The following is a 24,293-nucleotide window of genomic DNA, read 5'->3' on the forward strand; positions in this document are numbered from 1 at the left end:
CACTAGACCGCCAGGGAAGTCCCCTCCTTGCTTCTTTTAGCGTCTGACGACTCCAGGCATTACTTGACTTGTGGCAACATAATTCCAATCACTGCCTCTATCTTTACGTATCTGTATTCTCTGTGTGCATCTCCATGTGCCCTCTCCTCTTAACAGTCATTGGATTTAGGGCCCACCTGAATCCAGGATGACTTCATTTTTTGCTGCTACCGTAATTGGTTTTTAAATGCGGGTTTGCAATTTTAAAGTATATAGAAATACATTTAAAAATATATATTGCCCTTGTATCCTCTGGCCTTGCAAAATGTGTTTGTTCTAGTAGCTTTTTTGGGTATTCTTCAGGAGTTTCTACAGAGACTCTCGTGTTGTCTGTGAATAAGGACAGCTTTGCTTTCTTTCCAATCTCTATGCCTTTTGTTTTCTTGCCTATTACCCTAGCACAATGTTGAACAGAAGTGGTGAAAGCTGACGTCTTTGCCTTGTTCTTGATCTTGGGAAGAAAGTATGTTGAACCTATCAAAGTCTGTTTGGGCTCAATCCAGTACCCGGTCACACTTTACCCCTCACACCTTTTACTTTACACTTCGTACCTCTCACTTCATGTTGGGCATTTCCCATATTCACTTACCAATTCTTTATTGAATCCACTCTAGTGAGGCTTTCAGTTCTTCTACCCTCAGCACATCGCCTGGCTTCCTCAGTCTCATGCTAATTTATGCCTCAACTCAAAGCTTTCATGGAGCCTTTCCTGACCACCATTTTCCAAGTACTTTCTATTTTAAGACCTGTGTATTCCCTTTATAGCATTAAGCATAATGTACTTATACACTTTTTTATTTATTTTCTGTCTCCCCCACTAAAATGTTAGCTCCATGAGATCAAGCACCTTATTTATCTTGTTCACTGCTGTATCTCTGGAATCTAGAAATGTGGCCACGCGCAGCTCGGAATGTACAGGCAGTAGCAGCTCCAGATGTGTACGAGAGCAACACACAGTCATTTGCTTGGCTCCACATCCCATGGGATGCTTTGGTTGTTTCATCTGCTATGTCCAGAAAAATGGCATATGCGGAACAAATATGACCATCACCATCCACAAGGATTTCTTTGCTAGAGAACAGGGAGGTGCAAACTGGGCTCACACTCCAGAGGGCAAAATCAGTGGCAAAGGCCTACTGGGCTTTCAATGGACTGAGGTTCTAAGTGAGTATAGCAGAGATAACTAGAGATAACTAACTAGCTTAAGGTCTTTGATAAACCACTTTGAAAAAAATGGTCCTGCCAAACCTGGCTGTAAATACCTGTGGTTTGTAGAAACAGGTAGTCATGACTGACCTCTTAATAAACTACAAACTTTCACTTACTTAATAAAGATCAAATTCCTGACTCTCTGTATCATCCCTTCTGAATATTCTGTGTAGATTTTACAAATTTAGATGCAATTTGGGGCCTGTTAAAAAAAAATTAAGGCAAGTGCTAATGAGAGCTCCCAAGGAATTCTGGAGGACTAATGTTAAAATACCTGATACTGTACACAAAGATGGGAATATAAATATCAGACAGCAACTACAGTCCCACTTTTGGTGTGCCTGTAGCACCTCAGGAGCTACTTCGTCTGTCACTCTCGTCTAGTATATAAGTCGAACAAAAATAGGCACACATTAACAGAAATGATCTCTCTCTTTCAAATCCTTCAGTGGCTCCAAACTCCTTTATATGGTATATTAAGCACTTCTGGACCTCACCTCCTCCTTCACCACCCCTCTGCCCCTTACTTTGTTTAAAAGCATTAAGTCATGGCCTGTTGGTGGGGTTGTGAAATGAATTTCGTGGCTTGCCACCAGTATTTTCAAAGTGTGGAGGATAATAAAATAAAAAAAGAAAACGTGTGGGGCGCACAGCATCATTTTGTGGAAAATAAGTTTCTGATATATGTCTCCATGTGTATCTGTGTGCACCAGCCATGCTGTTGGATTATATTTCTTTCTATAGGTTATGATCCAAATGTTGGAAACCACTGCCCCAGGTGTGGCCTCACCAATCTTCCTGCCCTTTCCTGTCTGCTATTTCATAATTGCAGACCATTGCACACACAAAGTGTTTCTCCTTCTGTGACTGGCCAGCATTAACTTTTGTTTTTGAATCCATTCAAGCATCATTTCCAATGTGAAATCTCTTTTCCTTCCCAGGTTATCGGCAATTGGTTACACAAACCTTTTTCACAGTCTCAGTCTGTAAGCTTCAGAAAGGACTGTCTGTGCCTTATTCATGTTTTGGGTCTTCAGTGTTTACCACAGTCAACTATTAAGAGCTTACTAAGTACTTATTATGGAACTTTTAAGTTCAATGAGCTGCTACTTTTTTTAAACATCTGAAGCCTGAAAAGGAGTCTCTTCAAACAAGAATTTGAAACATATTCTGCTAAAACTTGCTATTGAATTAGACGTTACTTTACTCACTGCAATTACATTTATTTTACATTAAAGTAAAAAGAAAAATAGCTAGAATAGTAATTCATCTCCAAGAAAGCAGGTTAAAATTGCTGTTTTTATTATTTTTATTTGCTACCAACAGTTTTATTGTAAGAAGTTCAAAAGGTATGACAAATACACAAACCATTTTCTCTTTTTGCTTCAATTTAGCTTGTGCATAAGTGAAAACAATGAACTGGACAATGACATTTCAACACTAATTCTTAAAAAACAATGAATTCCATTATCTGACAATAAACACCTAAATTTGCATCCTAGCACCCAGTAAGACATCCAGTTTCCAAAGGATTCTTGACCTATAACCCTCTGAATTTTCTGACATGTTACCTTTTCCATTGTCACAGTCACCACTGGTAGTTCTCCCTCTCCAAACAAGTCTTAAGAGTAAGGTGCATGCTAGAAGAGCTACCTCTGCCCTCAGAAACCCCAGGTCATCAAGCATCACTTACTTGAGCTAATTGGTAAAACTGATTGCTAGCAATGGGGTATTTAATGTAAGTTTTGATGGTCCTTGGATTACATATTTCACGTGACACAAATACCTACTTTTCTATTTTTCTCTTCAGGCGGGAAGAGCCTAGGTAAACTGACCTATATTTTCATCTACCTATAAGTAAGGAAGCAAGATCACTCAGGTCAGGACCCTAGGAGGAGGGTAACTTTACAGGTCAGCTTTCTTTTTTTTCCTTTTCTTTCTTTTTGGCCTCAGGAGGGCTTTCTACATGGATGGTCGCTAGAGTGAGACGGCTCTTCCCATTTTCCTCCTGTCTGCACACGAGGTCATTTTTCTTTGAGGGGTAAAAGATCTGGATATGTAGGAAGATCCCTGCTTTCAGAGAGCGGCATCACACCCACACTTGGGGAGAGCACAGGGTTTATGGACCCTGTGAGGAAGGATACCCAGGTGAACCTGACAGACCAGTGTGGTAACTCTCAATCTTGTGTACAGAGAAAAAAGCAGAAGCAATATCTAACACCAAGCCATCTGCCAGCATTCTTGTAAGACTGTGTTCCAGGCAGTCAATTTCCACACTGCTTCTTTGACCTGCTGAACCCAAAGCACCAAAACAGAGCATTCTGTAGCAATATAAGCAAACGGAATGAGAGTAATTTTGCACCTTTAAGGAACATGCACCCTTATAAGTCTGTACCCTGATATTAAAATAGCAGAATGAATTTCAAGTATGAAGAAATACAGTAAAAGTATAGCCTGTAGATGGATAGAAAACAGCAGCCTGGAATGTGGTTTATATTCTTGGTTAGTCTTTTTCTTTGCACCACAGCCAAAACAGAATGCTCTGTAGCACGACTTGGTTTAAAAATCAAGACATATACGAAGATGCTAGAGGGCATTTGTGATTGGTGTCTTGACCATGCACTGTGCTCAGCACCAGGAACCTTCTCTTCATGACTGTGGCCAGCCAGAGGTCAAGTAGGGGTGGTGGCCAAGCCTGGACAGGCATACCTGGGATGCCTAAAGCATCTCTCATCATGTCCCTGACCCCAAAGTACAGCAGAGGAGGATGGAGAGCAGCACGTGGACAGTCCAGAAAGGGGGCAGAGAGCACTTCAGAGGAAAGGAGGAAAGGATGCAGAGGCTGGCGGAGTATCAGTTATCCTGGGCTGGTTCACACAGCCTAGATTAGTATCTGCCATGCACATGCACAATCTCTACATCTCCAGAACCGTGATTTCAAACACAGAAACCAACAAGTCGAATGTCCAAATTAAGATTTTCTTCTACTTTTAAAATATCTTCTACTATAAAAATAAGTAAAAAAAAAAGCAAAAAAATAGCTCACTGGCTGTGACACCCTTGCTGAAATCTAGAATAAAGTTTTAACTAGGCCCTATAGGAATGCAGAAACATTAATACGTTTTACAGTGAAAACGTGCTTTTACACATCTCAGAAATGATAAGCCTATAAAACCCTCTGGTTCTAATCTGCACTCTACGGGAACCGACATTGTGCTTTTCTTGCCACATACTGCTCTTTTCTACAACACACTTGCCATTTAACCTTCAGATCAAAATTTAAAATACCAGAAATGCAACAAGCTTTTGAGGTGTTGGGGACTGTTGTTAAAACCCCACTGTTGACTACTGTATACGCAATCCTTGTTTTACTTACCAGACTGGATTGCTTCTCTACAAAACCAAGTTGCTTGAAGCATGGAAACTTGGACTTCTCCACCTGGCATGTTCTGGAAGCCTCAAGGCACACGCTGACAGGTCTGCTTCTACAGAAACCTCTCACACTGCTCTCCTTTCAACAGTGCTACCTGTTCCCACTACAGGACACACCACCTACAAGGGTACTAGATGGTGTGGGGGAAGCTTCTTTTCCAGGCCAGATAAGAGGAGGCGCCACCCAGGCACCTGTCTCTGCCTGGCATCTATTCTGAGGGCCACCTGGCAGAGTTCCTAAATTAAGGCAGTATTTGATGCTTTGCTACCTGCAGTTTTAAGTTTTGCTGTATTTCACACTATAGTATATGCATACTTGACAAAAGAACAACTACAAAGTCCTTTGCTTTAATTCCTTTACATAATGATAAAACACCTAGACATAAAAACACTATCTCTCTAGACTTAAATTCTACTAATCATATTAAAATGCATGCAGCTATTTGGGGGCTTAGTCTAATTTTAATTTTCTTAGTTCCATCAAGACCATGATAATGAGCATTTAATGCAAATCCTAATGTGGTCTGCCTTCTGTTGCACTTTCACAGGACTAGTGTGATTGAGAAATAAATAATATACATGAACAATAATAGAAATAATTTATGCAAATGCAGAACAACTTGAAATAGAAATTTCCCACCTTGTTAAGTGCTGATCCTAGGAGTAGCTGATGCTACTGATTCCATGTACTAACTAGTATATTTATTACTGGTCATAGGAAAATAAATGAATACAAAGTAAGGAACTAAAATATTCCCGTATACATTTGTTGCAAACACAGGATCAAAATAAGAAAGATACATAATACACTTGGTGGGGGGGTGTTCAAGAAGTGTATTACTGCTGGGATCTATTTTCATTATCCAGAGACTTCAAGGTCAAATTTGGAGTTGCTGGTGATCACAGAAATATTGCTAGCTAATACACATTATTGCATTTCATAAAACTTAATATTAGAAACTTTCAAGTAAGGGTACGAAAGGTCTCTTCAGGACTGTAACCTAAGCACTTCAACGGATTTGGCTAGAAACCACAGGGAGTTAGAAATGATATAACTTGTGGCTTTATGCTTGCTGATTAGTGCTATAGTCATAATTCTTTATAGCGTTATGTACAGTTATGTGTCCCCTTTAAGAAAACCTACATTTGACAGTCCAAACTCCTTAAATAGAGAAGGGGTTACTTGTTTGACAAAACAATTCACACAAAAGGTTCCTCTAAACAGGAAAGTCTCCCTCCCACATGAGATAATTTGCTCACATACCTTTAACTACTTGACAAAGAAAAAAAGAGAAAGAAATTAGAAAGTAAAGAGTTAGGAGCTTTTGCCAACTGAGGATGAAGCAGAAAATAAACAAATTTTCCAAACAAAACTTTTCCAGGCATATCTTTTGCCATCATATATGTAGAATGATAGAAAATAAAAAAATAAAAAATCTTTCCTGTAATTATACATCTTCTCTTAAAAAAAAAAAAAATCTGAGCTTAGAGCTTGAGAGATGCCTGGTAGATAGCTTCATACAGAGCAGCATCTCTTTATACCCGAACTCTCGGAGAATTGTGTTGTACTTATTTACGCACAGATGACACCTGTTTGCTTCTAGGGATATTTTACTTCCTAAGATTGCAGAACAGATGCCTCTGAGACAGCAGCAGGGCACATGGACCTCGGACAGTATCCCGCCGGGTCTGTACATCATTTCAGGCACTAACAGGTGAGCGGCGGGCGGGTCCCAGCCAGCTCCGCCCACTGCCACTCTACTGCCAAAGGGGCGGGGCGACGGCGCAACGCACCCGAAAGGCTTTCGGTGGGAGGGAAATTTTGAACGCGCGCAGATAAGAGTTCAGACTGGCCCAACTGATAACAAACTCGAGGTTTGAATTCGGCCTTCCACTTAGGGGCTTAAACTGGAATCTAAATACTTCAGTGGGATTTTAAGCACAGGGATGAGGCCGAAGATTTGACAGCCCCCAGTGTGTGCGGTATTTTGATTCAGTATGAATTACAGAGACTTGCCCGCTGGCTACTCCGGAGGAAAGTGAAGCAGGCACTAGGGAGTTTCTGCCACTCAGAAGGAATAAACTGCCTTCCGTTGGGTTGTGCTAAGGAAATTCTGAAAAAATAACACAATTTCCTTCCTCCTAAATTTCAGTGACACTGTTAAAGAAAATGACTTCTAAAATTAGCTAAAATCATGTGGCAGATAATGGGTCTCTGAGCGGATCTGTGAATTAAAACAGAAGTGTATGAAAAAAGTGTATGTACATATATATTTATAATAAGTTGCCAAAGAACTTCGCAAGCGGAGAAATCAAACACTTATGTAGATATACTAAGTTATTAGCTCATATGCTTACTGAAAATTTAAAAAAATTACAATTTCTTGTGAATTTACACTTGTGACTATACAAGTGTAAAAATTACCAGGTCTTTTAGTATTTTAGGGCTCTGTTTCAGCATAGCAATTCTTTGAAATAATAGTTTTGTCTATATAGTAACTGATGCGTTACTTAGTTTCTGCATCTGATTTTTTAAATTAGTATTTTTAAATTTAATCGCCTAACAGCCACCATGGTAGGGAATGTGAAAGCAGGTGACAGGGGCTATGGGCATTTTGCCTAGGACCTCTGTAGGAGCTTAACACTCCTAACAAAACTATCCTCTTCACAGATGAGTGTTGCCTTTTGAGTAATAAGCATGTCCATCTTTGTAACTTTGCACCTAGAAAAGTGAGGTAATTAGTTACCTCAAAAAATGTTTCATGACCAAATGAATGACTAGGCTCTCTTTATACACTAAAATAATCAAAATAGGTGTATTATTCATCCTCAAGAACAATTTACTTGCAGACAATTGTTCAGAACTTAGCTAACAACTAAAATATCTGAGTTACAGAACACTGTGAAGATTATTAATCATCCTGAAAAACAAGCGCTAGGCAAGAGTTAAATGTGTGCAGAAAAATAAAGGTAGAAGCCTTGCTCAGATTCCACACCCTGCTTCAAAGTGCCACCTTGTGGAATATACTAGAATAAAACAAGAAAGTTCACCCCTTAGGACAGTGTGAATTTTAAAACAGACATTTCAAAGAAAATCCGCCTCCCTTTCCTACCATATTAAGTTCAAATTGCTGTAATAGTATTTAAACAGATGCTTGGAAAAAACCTGTATTTATTTTCAGGAGAGTCTTGTTTTCTTCTTCAAGGCCAGAGCACCAGTATCAAGGAAACATAAATATGTTGATGGAAGTCCATTCATTTATCTAAATTAACTCCCTGGGAATGCTAAGAAATAGAAAACATTTTGAAAAGCTGGTTTGCACTTCATTAAAGAAAACATACAACTAATCGCGAAAAACATGTAAAAATCAGACCCCTCCTCTTTCTCCATTTTTTTGTTGTTAACAAAGGTCAGAAGATGGAAAAGGCCAAAGGAATATTTTTGGTTTATTTTCTGAAAAAGTACAAGTTAGAAATGCTTGAGATATAGATATGTAACAAAACCAGGTTGAAAATTGCATTGATAAAAAATGAAAATGCTATTTTCTTATGCTTTTGAGGAAAACACCACTACTAATTATCTGAGGACTTACACTGCTTGACAGGTTTTTGGTAGCCTTGAGAAGTTTTTCCACTGTGGGGAAGGAACATGTAATTATCTTCCTAATCATACATCTGAATGTACTGAATGCACATGATAAATGGTTTGGGTTTCACAAGTTTTCAAAAATCCTGGTGACATAGGAAACACACCTTTAAAAAATTTATTTTTTTTTTACAACAAACATTTTTAGGCTTGCATAACAAGTGTAGCTTCACATGGCTGCTTCCTTCCATGAAATGAGGAAGGAATAGGGATGGTTTAGTATGATTAGCTCAACCTTTGAAATGGTAACTGTTTGGAGTGACTTTTCCATAAAATTTGTTTTTGCCCATATTAAGTTCATAGTTGCCAGGTGACTTGAATATAAATTCTTGCAATACATGTTAATAAAATATATACCCTTCAAAATATACATAACTTTGAAACTATCCTTCTTTGAATACTTTCATTTTCTCCAGAATTTCCTCTATCCATTGCCTAGTGTCTCATGGTTTTTAAAGATTTAGAAATCACATCTTTATTTTTTATAAAGACATCATTTTGTCTTTATGCATTCTTTTGAATTCTATCAATATCTAGGAATTTATCATATTTCAATATTTTCTTTCCAAGAAACTGTACTAACACAAGTAATTACAGTGGCTTACTAACTTTCAACATTATTCTTTCCTAGACCCACCTATGCAACACAGGCCTGTTTTTGGAAAATGTGAGACACTCTCATGTGCTTATCATAAAAATTACAGTAAAGTTGTCACTTAAAAAAAGAAGTAATTCTTTAGAGAGAAGAATTTTAATGTTTATGATATTAGGAAGCTTACATGATTTAATTTCCATTAAGAAATGAGAATTACCATTACTGACTTTTACAGGTACCACTTTTAAGAGAAGCAGCTATAGTTAGTTAAAAACGTAATTTAAATACATGATTTAAGATTCAAAAGTTTGGTAATATTTGTTTTTTCCATCAGGATGGAGAGTATCACATTCTGGAGTCAGACCATAAGTTTCTCTATTAAAATGTACATGTTTGGGCTTCCCTGGTGGCGCAGTGGTTGAGAGTCCGTCTGCCGATGCAAGAGATACGGGTTCGTGCCCCGGTCCGGGAAGATCCCACATGCCGCAGAGCGGCTGGGCCCGTGAGCCATGGCCGCTGAGCCTGCGCGTCCGGAGCCTGTGCTCCGCAACGGGAGAGGCCACAACAGTGAGAGGCCCGCGTACCGAAACAAAAAACAAACAAAAGAAAAGGTACATGTTTTATTTAAGATATTAACATCCTGTGCATTCCAAAATTTTCATTTTCATCTAAAACTAAAAGGCTGAGATTCTGGTCTTAGGTGAATATTTTGAACTATTTTTAGTATGTCACCTGGGGCAAAATGAAAATTCTGCCATTCAAAGTGTGTTTCCTGAGAGAAAATCATGAGAACACAGAGGGCAGAAATGGCCTGGAGCTTTCTTCGGAAACAGGTTCTTTGCTCCTTGAGTTCCCATCTACTTCAAAGGAGAGACAAAGTGGGAGGCTCCAACACACTGGGTTCTGACAAGCTCTCAGGGATTGTGTTTTTAAGGTTATAAGGTTAGGGCCTTACTAGCTTTGCCACGTGATAGCTTATGATGCCTAAATGGACTCTTTAAATGCAGGTTGTTACAACTCCACCCCAGCACAGCAGTTCCCAGAGCTTGGGCCACTAGAACTAAATATCATATAGAAACTATCAGGCATATTCTCGCCCCAGTCCTAGTAAGAAATTCAAATGTGAGTTCAAGTCTGTCATCCTGTTTCTTACTTGCTATAAGCTGCTTCAGTATAGCCCTGGGGCAGTATGACCTTTTCAGCTAACCACTGCCTAGCTTTTGGCAAACATGTTTGAAACCATATGTAGCAGAAGAATAAGCTGTATTCAGTAAGCTTGTATTCTGCTCTGTGCTTCAAAGTGCCCTAATGGCAAAGGGTGCTTGTGTGGGATCTGGATTTCAGAAGTGGTGAGGTGGATGTAAAAGACATAAAATGAGAGTAATCACTCAAGTGCAACAACCACCCGGATGGAAGAGCTGGGGACAGACTCTTTAACAAGTTCAGAGAGGCTGAAAAGCCCTCTCCTTCTGCCTCTCAGAGGGGAATCTGGCAAGTATCTAATGTCAAAATGTTTGTGCTTTAAGTTTTCTTTATAAACACTACCAAGAAACGAATCAGGAGCATATGTTAGAAATAAAAGTTGAACTCTCTACATGTTTAAAATGCTGAAGAATGCTGAAAAATTCCAGTTTAGAACAGCTGCATTTTTCTTGAGTGAACTTATGAAAAACTTTTGCAAAAGCAAAAACCCAAGTTATGTTCACTCTAACCATGGATACTAACTGAAAAGCTCATGATGGATTAGTTCAGTGAGTTTTAAAATTCAACTTCTAGGCCCCTGGTCTTTGTGTTCTGACCCCCGATCGAAGGAAAGGCAGAACTCATTTATCCAGGGGGACCGCAAGTACGCTTGACCTGAATGCTCTGGATTCATTATATCTCAAGCATTTACAGAGATGACAAAACATAATCGATGTGGTCACAAGGAAGAAAGTACAAAACATTCTTATGGCCCATCTTCTCATCACATCTTGCTTTAGAAAAATTTTCCTGCTCTTGAAGTTACTGAATTAGAACAATGTTAAACTATATATATATATATATATATATATATATATATATATATATATATATATATATATAAAGATAGTTGTATACAATATTAAGCTGTGGAGAACTCAGAAAGGCCTGATTATGCATAAACATCATCTGGCACATTTTCTTCTGAGGGAAGCAATGTCCATTCTTTGAAAACCCTAACTCTAAACACAGTCTAACTGTTGCATGCTCGTAAAACATGAATCAGGAAGCGAGATTAGCTAAACTTACCAAAAGATACTTCATCTCTGTGTCTTCTGGTTACTAGAGCCGACTGAGCACTAACCACACAGAAGGCAGAGATGGTATGGAATATAAAGTACTGTAGAGAAAATGGCAAGAGGAAAAGTAAAGCTGTTCACAATGCCCAGGTCAGGCTGGCTCTGCAGAGAGCGGGCATGTGCATAAGGCACTAGAAACAAGCACAGCCTGGCGACGGAGAATAGGTAATTTTATAGAGTAAATATATATTTCTAAAAAATAGTTAAGGACATTCCCTCAGATACTACACTGACAATATATTCTATAAAGCTGTAAAACACTAAGTTACACTTTAAAGCAGTCTACTTGCTGGTGATTGAGAAGAACCAGTCTTCTACTCATTGCCTAGGTAACAACCGTGAATGCCAAATGCCAGGCAGGAAGATTGCAGTAGAGGGAGAACATATGGGACTCTGTTAGGATTGTGGAATTGGAGCCATAAACCATAAATCTGAATCAAACTATTTATGAAAGGTTCATTGAAAGAAAGAAAGTAGGAGGTGCATGAGAACAGCTTAAGCAATCTGTTATTAATTATGTAAGGGTAGTAATACATACTAGATGCGCTGGCGGATAGATAAGATGGATACTTTGCAAATGAGGCAGTGCACGGTAGAAAAAGTACAGTGTAATAGGTGGGGGAAAACTTAAATGCCATTCCTGTCTCTAGTCAGAGAGAACTATCCTCCAAACCCAAACAGGAAACAGTTTCTGACAAATTCCTAAAATCAAAACCAAAACAAAATAACAACAAAACCCACAAAGAAAATAAATTCCAAACCAGGAAATAAAGGCTTTCTCTATTATTTTTTGACGATTTTACCTAGTTGAGGTACACTCCCTAAATCTATAGCAAGTTAAGAAAAAGCTTATAGGTATTTTTCAAAAGAAACAATAAAGCACATTATACAGGTTAAAATTACAAGGAGTAAATGAGCTTTTTGAAAAGTAAATAGAATTTGTGCTTCAAAAAACAGGTTTCTTAAAAGATAGTAGAATTTTTTTTTTTCTTTTTGCTGTGTGTATAAAACTTCACCTAGATAGTGGACCTTTTACTATTAGCAAATTTACTGCTTTGGGCCAGAAAAGAAATGCTAAGGACATAGGCTCAACTTTAAATCTGAGAAGCCCATTTTGGTGAATCACCTTTAGTCAACAGACACCTGTTATTTAGCGGTCACTTTGAGCCTTTAAAATTCCATTATTCTTGTTGTTTACAGAAAGTAACACTTTTTAAGAGATCAAGAATCACACACACACACACACACACACACACGCACACACATGCACACGCACACACACTCACTCAAAAGTACCAAATCAGGCTCCAGCACCTGCAGAGAGATTACATCATAACTCAGCTGTGTCTGGATTGCTCACTTCACACTGGCAGCATTCAAGATCAGAAAAATGAAATGGCAGCACAATTGGTCAGCAGCTTCTCTTCTGGAATTTTTCCAGGTTCTTAAAACAAACAGACAAACAAACAAACGAATGAACATAAAGCTGCAATCACTCTTGCATTGATTTCAAAACAGTAAACGAGGCTGTTTCCTCAGAGAAGCAGAGCCCATCCAGAAGATGGCAGCTAGAAGGTCTCCAGCCAGTGATCCTCAGCAGCTCTGCAGGGCTTACTCAGGGGACCCATCAGCTACCAAGGAGGTTCTCCGGATGATCAGCTCAAGGCAGCTCAGGCTGTATTCATTTCTGAGCTGTTCTGGCTGGGCGGCAGGTGGGCATCCAGGTTTTCCTTGCACCTCTCCAGGTCCTGGAAGTATGGGTGAGACAGGGCACTGTAGGCCGATATTCTTTTGGCTGGATTAAATGTCAAGCACTTCTGTGATAGAGAAAAAATAACAGATTGACATAAAACATACCCATTTAAATAATGTGCTTACATAGTTATGCGTCTGTTCATTGCCACACATAATTATGTATCTACTCACTGCCCCGTATTACATGTGTCTATAAATGAGAATGAATATCTACTTCAAGGGACACTAAATACAATGTAGACAGTACTCATATATGTCTGCTCAGGAAAAGGCAACACCTTCTGGGTTGCCTGTAGACTGTTACCCACCCAGGATTTCTCTCCAACCCTATCATATTATTATTACAGCATGCATATAACTTTATTTAGGGTAGTGATTTTTCTCATGCTAGCAAACTTAGTGCTATAGTCGGAATCTTCACCCTAATTTTTTACCCTGATTTTATCAATGAGCAGGGAATGGAAGGGGGTTGCCTTGTTCAGGTGTAAAGGATAATTACTGAACCCAGGGCCAGTGGAGGAGGCAACAAGTAAGGGCTAAAGCCTAGACCCTAATTATCCTGATCCACTGCCCCAGGGCTGCGCCACCCAGAGAAAGAGATGCCTTCCTTCTAATTCAAGTCAAGGTGCCATATGGGCTAGCAGCAGCCCTACAAGGGGACCATCAGATTCAAGTCAAGTCACTAAACTCTATTCCAGGCGTTGACTCAAGTGCACGCAGAAGGTGAAAGGAGGGAAAGGTGAACTCTGGAGCAGCAATCTGCATTCCCAAGCTGTTGATACATAATCAGTCACAACGTTTCCCTAGTTCAGTGCCATTTCCACTCCAACCCCAGGTAATCTCGCTCTTCAAATCCTCCTCCTCGGGGCTTCCCTGGTGGCGCAGTGGTTGAGAATCTGCCTGCTAATGCAGGGGACACGGGTTCGAGCCCTGGTCTGGGAGGATCCCACATGCCACGGAGCAACTAGGCCCGTGAGCCACAACTACTGAGCCTGCACGTCTGGAGCCTGTGCTCCGCAGCAAGAGAGGCCGCGACAGTGAGAGGCCCGTGCACCGTGATGAAGAGCGGCCCCCGCTTGCCACAACTAGAGAAAGCCCTCGCACAGAAACGAAGACGCAACACAGCAAAAATAAATAACTAAATAAACTCCTACCCCCAACATCTTCTTAAAAAAAAAAAAAAAAGTCCTCCTCCTCTCCTTCCACCAACTCCTCCAGCATGCCTAGCAGGTGGCAAGCACTAATGATGAGTAATGTCTTCCCCCACCCTCTGCCCCAGGAGCTCACATGTAGCAGAGAAGCTATACCAGCTTCTCCATCCTTGTGATGCAGTGTCTACTGAAGTGGGCTGGGGATCTGAAATTTCTCTTGATTTCAGTCCTCTGTGTAATCTAGACTTAACGTTATCATGCTTATGTAGACCTCTTCCATTTAATCTGGGTTTCTGCGCTTAAGTATCTCACAGTCTTAGGTCCTCAGTGGATTAGGACTCCTCTAAAACTCTGCTGAATGCAACTGAGCTAGAAAAACACATACAAACAGAAAATTCTACATTTAACTTCAGGTGAACTGTTGGGTCCCCTGAAATCTTATTTATCCTGAGCTCCCTACTAGTCCGTGGACGCCAACCTGCACATAGTGTCTTCTGAAAATCAAAGACCCAAACGACAAGCAGAGGAAGGAGATTGTTCGTAGAATGGTTCTACTGTCTCTAATAGCAATAAACATCTTGAGAAAAGCTTCACAAGGGCTGAATTCCCAAAGGACAGGAAAGCAGGGGCAAAATTCTTGAGCCTGAGTTTTCTCTTCCCAGAGTCCAAGAAGGAAAAAATTACGTAGTGGCATTAGAAAAGGAAGCAGCCAGTTTAATTCCCAGGACATAGGAAAAAGAAAAAAGAAGTTGTGGAGATATGTCCAAGACAGAGAGACATGTCCCTAGAGGATTATCTGAGAGGAAGCCCTGTTCCCACACTATACGGATGACTTAGGTCTGGGAAGAGGGTAGAGAAAAGGAGAAATCTTTAGCCTAAGGTGGGGTGTGTGTGAGAATCTCAAGTTGGAGGTTGTAATACATTTTGTCCTATAGAAATATTGTTAGAAAAGGTGGCCGAACCCTATTACTGCTCTACCTCAGTAGAACAATTGGCTATTTTGAGAACTAATTTTAAAATCTTTCATAATAATATTGTTTCTGCAAAAAAATATAATTTGCTTGCCAAATAACTGCTTAAAAAATGAGCTTTTGAATTACCACCTAGTCAAGAGTTGACTACTACAGTGGACTGGATCATTTTCTGACACATATTCCTTTTCTTTCCTTCCCCCTCTCCATGGGAGAAGTATTCGTTCTTCTATTAAAGTTGGCCATGTAACTTCCTTTGGCCAATGGAATGTGGACAGAAATGGCAGGCTATCTCTTCCGAGCCTAGGCCTTCAGGGGCATCGTAGGTTTCTGCTTGCCCTTCTGGGAGCACCTACCTTCTAGGATGAGAAAAACATGTCGCGGGGAGCCAAAGGCCCTAGGGCCTGGGCCCCAGAATGAGACATGTGGAGAAGACCAGTACTTGACCCACCGGCTGAAGCAGAGTTGCTCTAGATGACTCAAAGAGCCGTCTCTGCCAATGTGAAGACACATGAGCAAGAAACAAAGGCTTATTGCTGTATGCTAGTGAGATTTTTTTGTTGTTTGTTATGCATCGAAAACAGACTAATACAAGGACCAAAAAAAAAAAAAAAAAAAAGTACCTCAGGCTCTGAAAGCAGTTTGATAGCAAGAACTCCAAAACTTTTTTCAGCAAGAGCATCATATTTGGAGTAAGTACCCAGACTCCCAAGTTAGTCATGATGAAGGGGACAAAACTTATAAAGATATGTAGGTTTTGCCTGCTAAAAATAATTCTTCCCCTGAATCGTCTTGGTACTGCACACTACTTATATATCTACATAAGAGCATTTATAAATGTTGATGTATAATACATCCATACATGAAAGATTGAGGCATTCTATAAAGTCAACTGTTTTTTCAGATAAAAATGAAGGATAACTCTTAAAGTGCTAAACTTGTAAATGTTAATTGTTTCTTAAATAAAACAACTTTCTAAAATACTCTTTATTTTTCTTCCTTAGTAAAAAATTTTCAATAGCGGCAAGTTACTTTTGGGATCTCAGCTGCCTCTCTTGTACCAAATGGCCTGCCTTCTCTGCTTTAGAGTTCTAGCTTGTGTCCCTCTAGGATAAAACAGTGAGAGCTTTCAGAGACTGCTGAGGTTTAAGGTCTTGGACTGTCCTTTCCCTGCATGCCTGTGGATATTATGCTCCATGCTTAAGTTTTACCTGGTCATGATGTTACTGGCTCTGCTTTTTATTCCTCTCCTTTTTCTAATCTCTGCTGCCATTCCTTGTCTACCTACTTCCTTCTCTCTTTAGTAGGTTTCTTTGCTCCTGTTTCTTTTTTGTCTCCTGCTACTTCTTCACATTAGCACTAGTGTGTGGTCTGACTTTGGAAGCTACCACCTCTAGTGGGGGACCCTAAATGAACACATGGCATTGTCTGTTATCTTTACATTTTAAGTGCTTCTTGATGATTCCTAATAATGTTGGAGCCAGGAGATCTTTTGGGTTGTCTTTGGATGTTCCGTTAGCCGAAGGACTGGGCTACTTCACTACCAAAGTTGTTCATCACTGTCATCGTCTGTCCAGAATCCTCTACTAAGAGGAACGTTTCATTCAAAGTTCCTGCTGAAAAGGAAATCCTATGGTGGCTATATTTTATAACACGCGGTCCTCACTGTCTCCTGGCATACCTGATTGGGCCAGGAGTGCAGCCTGGCCGTAGGTAGCAACCCTTATCACGGATTGGCAAAAAAAGGTGAGGTATGGCAGCCAGGTTCCTCCTTGTAGGAATCTGATATAGGAAACAGTGACAGGGCAAATGCTAGCAGTGGGATTAGAGCTGAAAGGATCTGTGAATTAGTTGAAGTTCTGATAGACAAGGGACCAGCTAAAGTTAGGGGAGCAGACAGTAGGACTGAAAAGAAGCAATGAGGTGGAGAAAAGGGCAGAGAAAAGCAGAGTTGCTAAGAGCATGTGATGCACAGGACGGAGACAGAGCATTTACACTCTGGATGGCTTTCCATTTCCAGGCCACACTAGTGAGTATCTTACAAATCAACAGTGGGGAGGAATAGAGCTGTCCTTGTCTATAATTTGGCAGTGGAGGGAACTTTTGCCTAAGCATCAGAAAGTGAGCCACCATCAGCTGATGATGGAGTTAGGGCTTTCAGTGGGAAAATCCTTGGCTCTGCAAACATGCCAATCGATGGCTGTGTCCACACAGAGCTGAAGCATACATAACATGTCTACTAGGACCTATAGACTCTTAGGTCTATATCTAAAATTCATAATATACTGACAGAATGGGAGTAAGCTTCTGAGTCTAGGAGCACTTTCTTGGCTAGATATCAAAGGTTGTTAATTCAGCTGGTAAAGGATACTCATTACTACTCATTGAGTTCCAAACACCAACAGTAGCTCCATAGGTACTTTCTTCTACCTACTGTTTGGTCTCCAAATACAAAGAATTATGTACAAAGCCAAGTATTATGAGTTTGAGTCTCAAACAGGGCACAGAAGTCTTTATTTTCAGTGAGGTGTTTTATATGTCAGGGCACGTTCAATACTTATTAAATAAATCAATAACTAAAAGGAGTATTGCTATCCAGTTCCTTTGGAAAAACATCTTCCTAAAAATGTGCCTGTTTAAGAAAAGACACATTAAAATGCCAAACAAGCTGCTTAAAGTAGCATGAAAGTGTAAACAAGGAAACATAATATTTACTTCTAAAGAAGCATGTGTTTAGACGAACCCAGAGGATTCTAAGGCTGCATTCAAAAGAACATTCGAAGATGGCAGACTGAAGGGGTGTGGATCAGACTCTTTCATTTTTTTTTTCTTTCAAATTTTGGCTGCATCTATTGATACACAGTATTTATTTATTTATTTATTTATTTATTGGCCGCGTTGGGTCTTCGTTGCTGCACGCGGGCTTTCTCTGGTTGTGGCGAGTGCAGGCTACTCTTCGTTGCGGTGCACGGGCTTCTCATTGCAGTGGCTTCTCTTGTGGAGCACGCGCTCTAGGCGTGCGGGCATCAGTAGTTGCAACACGCGGGCTCAGTAGTTGTGGCTCACAAGCTCTAGAGCGCAGGCTTCAGTAGTTGTGGTGCACAGGCTTTGTTGCTCTGCGGCCTGTGGGATCCTCCCGGACCAGGGCTCAAACCCGTATCCCCTGCATTGGCAGGCGGATTCTTAACCACTGCACCACCAGGGAAGTCCCTCTTTCTCTTTCTATAGGACCTGAAGACACTGCAGAATCAAAAGCCACTAGCTGCTATAGGGCTGGAAATGAAAGCTGCAGAGAGACTGTGGCCTCTGCCCCGTGTGGTTGTGGCACATGATGATGAACTGACACTGTGCCCAGTGCCCAGTATGGACACGGCAAGTCTCTCACGAGCACAGTGCAGACCAACTCTGCATCATGTGAACTTACCAGAAGTAGGTCTTTGCCTTGTTCATCAATATCTGTTACAAACTTCTCAATTGGTTGAGGAGATTTTGAGTGAAAAGCCTGCCTGGGGAGGGCAACATCTCTAGGCCAGTCCTCTTCTCCCGGGAGTCCAATTACACTACAAAAGAACCACAGGTGAATGTAAGCATTAGCTGCTGTGCTGAAGCGATTTTTCCACCAATTCTAGAAGAAGGTAAAGCCTAAGGGGCACGCATGGGGGACACAGAGCCTCAGGAGTTCATCACTTGTATGACCGGCAGGACTCCCATTTCTCTCTGTCCTACTGCAATACGGTGATCATGGCAGGGTAATCAGGTGCTGCAATAGGGTAATCTCACAGGAGAACTGTAAAAACCACTGGGAAGAGATAAGAGATTACTTTGGCGGAAGACACAAAATGTAAGAGAGCATGCAGAACTGGAAACTATTGTATTACCAATAAGCCCTGAAATACTGACAGAGCAGGACCTATATATTCAAAGGAGACCCGCACGGGCATATCATATTTTCCTTTATGCCCAGGAGTGCTTTTCGTGCTCTGATCGAACACTCCTGTACTGACGTGCCTTTATGATACTCATCTAACATGATTTGTTTACACATAAATTTGGTTGCATTTTTGGTTGAAGAATAATTCCTCACACAGTAATTACATAAATCAGAACCAGACCAAAAAAATGAGGCTAAAAGGTATGGTAGTCCTATATTATGCAATACCATTTTATAATTTAATATCAAATTTAACTTCCATAATTTAAATATTTTATATAACTATTTTATGCTATTACAAAGTGAGCAAACAATTAATAAAAACAGTATCATTTATGTTCCCCCTGAAAACCATCCTGGGATCAGAAAGGTAGAGAGAGCATCAAGTGATATGAAAACAGCACAGGCTGTTTAGTGGACAGACTATATGACTATTCAAATACTGAGCAAAACTCCTTTGACTACAGTTAGAAAAGGTGCTGGCCTGCACTGTCGTCTTCTTGGCCTGCACTCACTGGGACTAAGACCCAGGGGATGTCCTCCTGAACAAGTCCTCCAGGGTGCAGGAACACGTGGTGGTAAATGTCACAAGATCTCTGTAGGGCTTTGCTCCCCTTCCCTCACCTCAACAGAGCCCAGGTAACAGACCTCACCTGGGAAGAGAAGACACCTATCACTGGGTGTCTGGGGAAAGACATAGTAATCCTACCTCTGTCAGACATGTGGGGAGAGCCAGGTTATTGAGGTAGATATAAACAGACTCATGGACACGTTTATGGAACAGAGGAATGGAAATGACAACTTGAGCAACATACTAATTTGTTTAATAGCAAGATCTAGAATAAGAATAAAAAGAGGAAAACAAAAACATTACCATTTATTATTTAAAAAAAATGTGTGTGGTTAGATAGAATGGGACAGGCAGAGGAAGAACAGGAGAATGCTTACTAAATAACTTTAAAAAATTGTCTTTCAGTCATTTTTGGCCTTTTAGCCATTTTTATATCAATATTTTTGCATATTATCACCAGTCACCTAGAAATCGATTATAACAACTCCTAGTACAAGTTTAAAATCTTTTTTATTTGCAGTTTTGAATATATTTATATTGAGCTAAATCTGGCAATGTGGGCAGTTGAATGCCAAAAGCTCTCAGAAAAACAGTGTCCCTGTATGTATATGTGTGATGTATACATACATACATATACATACCTGTTTATATAAATAACTTATAAAAGTGTTCTTAAATCTACCACCTCCTGAGACATGTAGGTCAGGTATTATTATTTCCATTATATAGATGGGGAAACTGAGGATGAGGAATAAAATGAACTGCCAACTTCACACATAGTTCAGCCCAGAGCCTGGAGCAAACGTATTCCAAATCCAGTATTTTGTTTCCATTTAACTATGACTCTGCTCTTAAAAATGCTCTAAAATGTCACAGGCTAAAAGCATTCAGTTTCACTTTCAAAGTACTTACTGTTCTTTGAAAGTATAAATCTTCCAAAACACAGAAACAGTTTTCCCCTTAAGAGAATGTGAATATGGCTTTCTTTTAAAAAATATTCAGTTTAATATCTAGTGTGAACATTTATGGCCTATATATGAGTGTTGTGAAATTCTGATAGGTCCATTAAAAAGGGCTTGCATCAAATTTCAATATTTGGACAAAGCCGAATATAAGCCTTAAAAGTTGACATTTGTACTGGAAACACTGACAAAGCACAAAACCTATAAATGGCAGTGGTGGCTGAGACAGAAATCATTTTTCAAGTACTTCAGACGTGACACTAGGGTGCAGCATTGTCCCTCTTCTCTCTGCCAAAGCAACGAATACATTCAGAGGAAACAGAATATAATTTCAATGAAACAATGCCAGAAACCAAGAAGTAAAATCTAAAGGCACAAAACATATCAAACTTTATGGCTTCTTTTCTGCTGGCAACCTGGGATCTTAGGCCTTTGCCAAAAGTGGAAATGGCTTTCCCTTGGAAGCAAGTCAAACGTGTTCGTCAGAGGTTCCTTCTGGTCCGTCCCACTGGCTTCACGTACTAAGGGGCACCAGCAGCGTTAACATGATTGAAGACGTCGGTGTTAGAGGTGGACAGAACGCCCAGGTGGAGTCAGTAAGGAAAAGCAGGTGAAGGACGTCAGTGTCTGGCAAGCTGGTTTCAGTCAAGACTGTTCTTACTTTTAACAAGAGAGTCACTGGTATGCCTGACTTTCACAGTTCCCTCTTCACAATCACATGCACACAAAATACATTCAACAGGGATAGGGAAGAACAGATGGGAGTTCATCATTGAATGATCAAAGAACGTGACACCCAGAAGCAGAGAGTAATGTGCAAGTTTGGTCCTGAGTTCATCCATCTTACAGAGCGAACAGTAGCAGTGGCAGGAGCAGCCGTCGTGGCAGCTGCCCTGGACGCAGGAAGCCCCCAGACAATAAAACTAGCAAATGTTTTTCAGGCCTTAAAGCCACTGGGTTCTGACTCAGCAGTGACTCTGGCACTAACAGAAGCCTATTGGAGCTGCTTCCAGTCACTGAAAGAACAAACTCAGGTTCCGGGTTTATTCCGACTGTTTTAAGCAGTTAAACATGAGAAAATAGTGTTAAAATATAATGCTTTTCTTTAGGGGGACTTTTCATCAGTTTTACAGGCTGCAAATATCATAAAAATTACTAGATGCCTATAAAATGGTACAGAGCAATGATCAGGGCTATTTTTGGTTCTAGAACTCCCACTTTCTTCCTACTCCACCCGAATCCTGATGGGGCTTGGCAACAACATAGATCCCAAAAGGTTGCTGTACTGCATGCTCTGTGAGGAGAAAAGCCTCTTCTTCCCATTCTAGACACACGAAAGCGTCCATACTCTCACATGCACAAACATGTACGCTAATGGAACTCTGAAAATCATCAAGGAGCTATGTCACAGACAACTGGAACCAAAGAATTCGAGCACAAGAAAGCCTTAAAGTTTCATTTCTCAGGCGAAGAAGTTAAGGAACAAAAAGGTTAAACGATTAATGATGAATTATAATAATAGCTAACATTTTTTTAAAAGCATTTACTATGTACCAGGCACTGTGTAAGTCTTCTACCCGGTGTTTTAAATGGCTTTTTCAAGACTGCACAGTTATTTAGCCACAGGCGTAGGATTGAAACCTAGGATCCTTATCTCCTTTTTCAGTGTTCCAAAGAAAAATGGATTTGTAGCATACCATCCTTTGTCCAGGAAGACAAAACAAAACAATGTAAAACCAACCTGGATGACTACAGGATACTCAATGGGGACAGGAAGCCCAGTGGGTAAGGATGGGTTACCTGGTCATTGAGCGCCCCACCTCTGAGTGGAAGCATCTGAAATGACCCCAAGCAGATAACACAGCTGAACTTAAAGAACTGGAGCTCAGCCAAGCAGAGAAAGGGCAGCTGTCAAAAGATCCACACGAGCAACATAAAAGCTTCCAGAGCAGAGCAATCAGGCCACAAGGCATGATGGGCTCTGCACAAAACAGCAGACGTCTACCATGTCCCCACTCACCACACAAACAGTAACATTGTCTGCAGCAGCAGCAGCTTGGGGTAGGAAAGACAAGAGATAAACATATTACATAAACGTCAGAGGAAGGTCACTGTAATGTTTTAATGTTACAGACACAGATGTAAAATTACAGTTAATACTTACTCCAAGATTTTTCCTAGCTGATCGACATCTGAACTTCCACGAAAAAGCGGCCTGAAAGAAACAAGATACATATTAAACAAGGAGTTTTTCTCTGGTTACATTTCAATCATACTTGTCTTGATCATTATTTAACAGGAATCAAAATATTCTTTGTGTGGGGAAGAAGTAACCTTTGGTAAATGAAGGTTTTTCTTGCATTCCCCTTACAGTAAGATCTCTTATGAATATCTGGCGGTGCCTGACTCCCATACTTGATAATCCTGGGTAACCTATTCTCAGTCATTGTAACAACACTGCCACCATCATATACAGGCCCTGGCTTCAAAGTTCTACTTAACTTTGTGGTAGGCTGGAACACATCGCTATCATAGGCTCAAACCAGAGGTATGTAGAATTCTTTTTTTTTTGCTGTATGCGGGTCTCTCAGTGCTGTGGCCTCTCCCGTTGTGGAGCACAGGCTCCGGACGCACAGGCTCAGCGGCCATAGCTCACGGGACCAGCCGCTCTGCGGCATGTGGGATCTTCCCGGACTGGGGCACGAACCCGTGTCCCCTGCATCAGCAGGCGGACTCTCAACCACTGTGTCACCAGGGAAGCCCTGTGGAATTCTTTGATATTATTCTTGGTCAGATCCTTCTCAGAGCACCCTTCCTTTTTTTAATTGAAATATAGTTGACTTACAATATTGTATTAGTTTCAAGTATACAGCAAAGTGATTCAACTATATATATACAAATATATACACATATATACACATATATTTAGATTCTTTTCCATTATAGGTTATTAGAAGATATTGAATATAGTTCCCTGTGCTACACAGTAGGTCTTGTTGCTTATCTATTTTATGTATTGTAGTTTGTATCTGTTAATCTCATACTCCTCATTTACCCCTCCCCTCTCTTTCCCCTTTGGTAACCATAAGTTTGTTTTCTGACAGACCACCGTTTCTTAATATCACTCTGCTATCGCAGTACTTCCTCACAGTTCTCTCTCCTTCCACTTGTCCTGAATGCTGCAGTGAGCTACCTATGGGTCTGTTTTTCTGATTATACCACTCCCCTTTCTCCCAATATTATGGTAGCTAAACATCACAAGTTCAAAATCCTAACTCTGGGCTTCAGAGGCAATTGTGAACACACAAGACTCATTATCTATACTGAGCATTTAACTGACAATTAAATGAACTCACTTGGTGACATTTCTGGCATTTTCTTAAGTAGAGAGCAGGGAGTGTTCTAGGTTTGCCCCTAACCTTTGGCTTAGCGCTTTACCTGAACAGGTGCTCAGTTAATACATATCTTATTTGATTTTATATATACCCATGGTACACATGTAAATGTTCCCTAACTCCTTGCTCAACAAATGACATAAAAAAGAATTTTTCGGGCTTCCCTGGTGGTGCAGTGGTTGAGAGTCCGCCTGCCGTTGCAGGGGACATGGGTTCGTGCCCCAGTCCGGGAAGATCCCACATGCCGCGGAGCGGCTAAGCCCGTGAGCCATGGCCGCTGAGCCTGTGCGTCCGGAGCCTGTGCTCCACAACGGG

At 40.6% G+C, this 24,293-nt stretch overlaps 1 protein-coding gene across 4 annotated transcripts in view; it reads right to left on the minus strand.

Annotated features, from left to right (window-relative positions):
* Positions 1–2,528: 2,528 nt before the first annotated feature.
* The window catches only part of CDK6 (cyclin dependent kinase 6), a 234,895-nt gene continuing 213,130 nt past the window's right edge, over positions 2,529–24,293 (minus strand). For all 4 annotated transcript variants that reach the window (XM_004265601.3, XM_033420481.2, XM_004265602.3 and 1 more), the window contains exons 6-8: positions 22,748–22,798; positions 18,544–18,679; positions 2,529–13,059 (exon numbers count right to left, since the gene is read on the minus strand). In XM_004265601.3, coding sequence (XP_004265649.1) covers positions 12,913–13,059; positions 18,544–18,679; positions 22,748–22,798 — 334 coding nt within the window. In that variant the 3' untranslated portion in view covers positions 2,529–12,912. The remainder of the gene's footprint in view (positions 13,060–18,543; positions 18,680–22,747; positions 22,799–24,293) is intronic.

This window comes from Orcinus orca, chromosome 9, assembly GCF_937001465.1.
Source record: "Orcinus orca chromosome 9, mOrcOrc1.1, whole genome shotgun sequence".
NCBI lineage: Eukaryota > Metazoa > Chordata > Mammalia > Artiodactyla > Delphinidae > Orcinus > Orcinus orca.